This window comes from Babylonia areolata, chromosome 6 (genome assembly GCF_041734735.1).
Source record: "Babylonia areolata isolate BAREFJ2019XMU chromosome 6, ASM4173473v1, whole genome shotgun sequence".
NCBI lineage: Eukaryota > Metazoa > Mollusca > Gastropoda > Neogastropoda > Buccinidae > Babylonia > Babylonia areolata.
Window position 1 is genome coordinate 39,770,910 of NC_134881.1, and position 5,000 is coordinate 39,775,909.

General features: G+C 39.5%; 1 protein-coding gene across 1 annotated transcript in view; it reads left to right on the plus strand.

The window, feature by feature from the left end:
• Positions 1-4,097, plus strand: part of LOC143283004 (uncharacterized) — a 52,673-nt gene extending 48,576 nt beyond the window's left edge. The window contains exons 23-24 of the mRNA XM_076588980.1: positions 190-642; positions 1,301-4,097. Coding sequence (XP_076445095.1) covers positions 190-642; positions 1,301-1,486 — 639 coding nt within the window. The 3' untranslated portion in view covers positions 1,487-4,097. The remainder of the gene's footprint in view (positions 1-189; positions 643-1,300) is intronic.
• Positions 4,098-5,000: the final 903 nt, after the last annotated feature.

Here is a 5,000-nt window from a genome sequence, read left to right on the forward strand (position 1 = left end):
AGCATTGATCTATATATCATAGACCTTGTGTATGGTGTTGTTAAAATGTCTATATTGTAAATATAGTTTGCTTTGCCTTTTTAAAGAATTTTTGCAAGGAGGAGAGAAAAAAAAATCAGGAATGTCAAATACGATCCGTTGTGGTCGACTGGACATTAAACAACAGCATCTGAATGTTCTAACCACCAGGTGGAGCTGGTGCTGAACATAGAGGAGGTAATGCCCGCCTTCATCCGGCGCAAGACTTTCGCCAAGCAAAAGACGATCAAGACCAACCAGGACCCGAAGAACAAAGACAACAAAGGCACGGTCCAGCCCAACAACCAAGACCCGCAGAACAAAGACAACAAAGACTCGGTCCAGCCCACCAACCAGGACTCGAAGAGCAAAGAGAACAAAGACAAGGTCGAGCCTAGCAACCAGGACTCTCAGAACAAAGACAACAACAAAGACACGGCCCAGACCAACAAGCAGGACCCGCAGAGCGAAGACAAAGACAAAGGCACCACCTGCTTCATCTGCATCAAGCGCGTCTTCACGCCCATCACCCGTCTCTTCGCCTTCATCGCCGGCTTCTTCAGCAGCCAGCCCAGCCTAATCACCAAGTCCCTGCAAAGACGTGATCACGACACCAGTCATCAGGTGAATGGTTTTTTTGGGTTTTGGGTTTTTTTTTCTGTATTACCCTATGATTGGCGTGTGAATAATAATAATAATAATAATAATAATAATAATAATGATGATGATGATGGATACTTATATAGCACACTATCCAGAAATCTGCTCTAGGTGCTTTACAAAAATGCTTTTGTTAACATAAAACATTATATCTATGTTACATACACACACCAAAATGTGACTACACACACACACACACACACACACACACACACACACACACACACACACACACACACACTGCATACATACATTTTAACATACATGTGTATCTAACAGCTACCTTAGCACATACGCACACATAGGCAGGCACAAACATATATATGTGTGTGTGTGTGTGTGTGTGTGTGTGTAGATCTAGATAGATAGATGGATATATATATATATATATATATATATATATATATATATATATATACAACATTGCCTGACCTACCAATAATCAATTTTATGTTAATGTCTGTTTACACAAATAGACTGATAAAAAAATAATAAAATAATCTATCTATATATATATATATATATATATATATATATAATAAAACAAAACATGCAGCCATTGCAACCACAATCTCCGCAGCCCCCCAACTAACGCCAACAATTCCCTCATGCCTCACTGCAGGGAGGAAGGCAGAGAGCAGAAGAATCCACGGAACTGAAGGAACTGAAGTCCATGCTGCGTGCCGTCATCAACAAACTGGACATAAAGTTGCAGGAGGAGGAGGAGGAGGACGAGGTGGATCACACCAGACACAGACGCCTAAAGAGGAGGTCCATCCATCCATCCCTTTCCCAGCAGAGCTGTTAATCAGGACTGGGAAGAAAAAAAGAAAGAAAGAAAGAAAGAAAAAGAAAGAAAATAAAAACAGAAATGAAAAAAAGAAAAAGAAAAGGAAAGGAAATAAGAAGAAAAAAAAAGCATTTGACATTTTGGTGATATTTTTCAGTGTCGTTACCGCTGTGTGTATAAACAGCTGTTTCACAAAATACCTTTCTTTTTTTCTCTTCTTCTTCTTCTTCTTCTTCTTCTTCTTCTTCTTCTTCTCATCCTCCTTCTGTTTATTATCATCATCATCATCATCATCATCATCATCATCATCATCATCATCATCATCATCATCATTGTTATTAACGATAAAACAAAAGCCAAGGCCTGATGAACCGCGCTGGGCTATGCAGCTGCTCAGGCATCTGCTTAGCTGAATTGATTATGATTATCATGATGATAATGATGATGACGATGATGATGACTATTATTAGTATTAGTATTGGTAGCGGTTGTTGTTGCTGTTGTTGTTCTTGTTGTATTTAAAAACTGAGTTTGCGTGTATTTCATGACTTTTTCGTTAGTTGTTGCTGGTGGCGTTGGTTTAATAATTATTATTATCGAAAACCATGTCTACATGCAGTTGTATGACTTCTTTGACATGTTTTCAAAGGAAGAGTGGGTTTGGCATTCTTCTTGTCTCTCTTCTCAGGTAGCCAGCCTCAGATCTGATTCTTGAGTCCCTAAGTGAACTAAGAAAACGAAGTCTTTACATGATTATTTGAAAACAATTTTGTCGTGATGCTTCCGTAGACGTGTTCTGTGTTTCCATGCCTGCTTCTGTTCACGCTGGTTGTTGTTGTTGTTGTTGTTGTTTAGCTATGTTGGTAGACGGGACATGTGTGTGTGTGTGTGTGTGTGTGTGTGTGTCTGTGTCTGTGTGTGTGTGTGTGTGTGTGTGTGTGTGTGTGTGTGTGTCTCTGTGTGTGTGTGTGTGTGCTGTGTGTGATATTTGAGTGTTGAATTATCAGAACCAAACAACAAAACAAAACGGCCCCTCTGTTTGTAGATCTCATTATTTTTTGAAAAGATCACGGGATTTCCACCTGTGCACCTCGCTTGGAAAGAATCACAGGGTGTATGGCTGTTTACCTCTGTCTGTCTGTCTGTCTGTCTGTCTGTCTGTCTCTGTCTGTCTGTCTGTCTCTCTCTCTCTCTCTCTCTCTCTCTCTCTGTCTCTCTCAGAGCTTACATGATACAGCAGTGATCACACACGCGCAATTTTATGTGATCTCTCTTTTGATATTTTCGTTGGTGATTAGCATAAAAGCATTTTCATTGTGTTTGCAACGAGGTCTGAAGGCGTCAATGAACACACGGCTTTTGAGAATTGAAGACGTTGTTGTTGTTTTTTTGTTTTGTTTATAAAGGTAGGTTCCAGAGTAGATATGCGTAATCCATTGAGCTGAGGAAAGGAGAACAGCACAGTTTCAGTTTCAGTTTCAGTTTCAGTAGCTGAAGGAGGCGTCACTGCGTGCGCAGTTCGTCTTTTTCTGCGATTGCTTCTCCAAAGAAGAAGCGACAGTTAAGCATACAGTTTTGTATTGTTGTTTGTTTGTTTTTGATTGTTTGTTGTTGTCTTTTGTTTTGGTTTGGGTTTGTTTTGTTTTTTTGTTTGTTTGTTTTTTTTTTTTTGTTTTTTGTTTGTTTGTTTGTTTTTTGTGTGTGTGGTTTGATGAAGCCTTATCGGCACGAAAATGTGTCACCATAAGTCACCGTGAACGATGATCAGTTCGACTTTCTATTTTCATTATCAGTTGTTTCTCTTGTCTGGGTTAACGACTTCTCTGTTTATTTGTATTTGTATTTCTTTTCTTTTTTTTATCACAACTGATTTCTCTGTGTGAAATTCGGGCTGCTGTTCCCAGGGAGAGCGCGTCGCTAGACTACAGCATCACCCATTGTTTTGTATTCTTTCCTGCGTGCAGTTTTATTTGTTTTTCCTGTCGCAGTGGATTTTCTACAGATTTTTTTTCCAGGAACAACCCTTTTTGTTGCAGTGGGTTCTTTTAAGTGCGCTGAGTGCATGCTGCACACGGGACCTTGGTTAATCGTCTCATCCGAATGACTAGCGTCCACACCACCACTCAAGGTCTAGTGGAGGGCCGGGGGATAAATTATCTGCGGCTGAGCCATGATTCGAACCAGTGCGCTCAGATTCTCTCGCTTCCTAGGCGGACGCGTTACCTCTAGTCCATCACTCTACATTTACTGAACTGAAACTGAATCTACATTTACGAAGTTCATTACGTAATTTTCTGTCAGTGTACTGAAACATTTATTTGAAATATCCATCTGTTATTCCGCCCTCCTTATACCAGGCTTCACACAATTCACCATTAACCCCTTCCTCTTCTACCTTTTAAATGTTGATATTGAAATGTGAAAATAAAAATGTCTACAATCACCAGTTTTTATGACGAAAATTCCTCCTTATATTACCAGTTCCCCAACTCTCTCCCTCTCTCTCTCTCTCTCTCTCGTTCTTCTGTGGAACTCATTGAGAGGAGAAGTTTCAGTTTCAGTTTCTCAAAGAGGCGGCACTGCGTTCGGACAAATCCATATACACTACACTACATCTGTTAGGCGCTTAGTCCGGCCTTGAGTGCATGCATGCATACATACACATATATATATATATATATATATATATATATATATATATATATATATATATATATATATATATATATATACCTGTCAGAGTGGATTTCTTCTACAGAATTTTGCCAGAGGACAACACTCTCGTTGCCATGTGGGTTTTTTGTTGTTGTTTTTTGGTTTTTTGTTGTTGTTGTTTTGTTGTTGTTGTTTTTTCAGTGCTGCAAGGAACCAAGGTTTATCGTCTTTTCCGAATGACAAGACCCTCAGTTTGATTCTCTAGTCAAACTTGGAAGAAAGGGAGAGAGCGGGAATCGAACCCACACCCTCACGGACTCTCTGTATTGACACAGATGATGAGCGTCTTAACCATTCTGCCACCTTCCTCCGTTAACTCTTTCCATACGAACGGCGAAAGAGACGACATTAACAGCGTTTCACCCCAATTACCATCATCAAAATATTGCAAGCGGAAGGCTCTTATACTGAAGAGGTGAATGTTGACAAAGAATACCACAATTCTGACGACGGAAGCTAAAGGTTGAGTCATTCAGACACCCACTGGACATCCGAGGGGTCTGTGTAGAGGAGAAGAGAGGACTGGCCGTACTGAGTGAGTTAAGGGAAAGGAAAGCATCTGCAAAACAGAGAAGGAACTGTGATATGAGTTATAATGGCTATTTTGCTGTCAATGTCATTGGTAGTGTTCTGTACAGATAAAAGCTGAGTATGGAATAAAAAGTGACTTGAAATTTATAAAAAAAAAATTAAAATAAAAATATTTAAAAAATCTAAAAATGATGAAAAAGGTCATGCGGTAGATAGATATCTTCAATGAAACGATATAACCGTTTTTCAGACTAGCATCGACTTTCAAATGGTAAACAACTCTGTA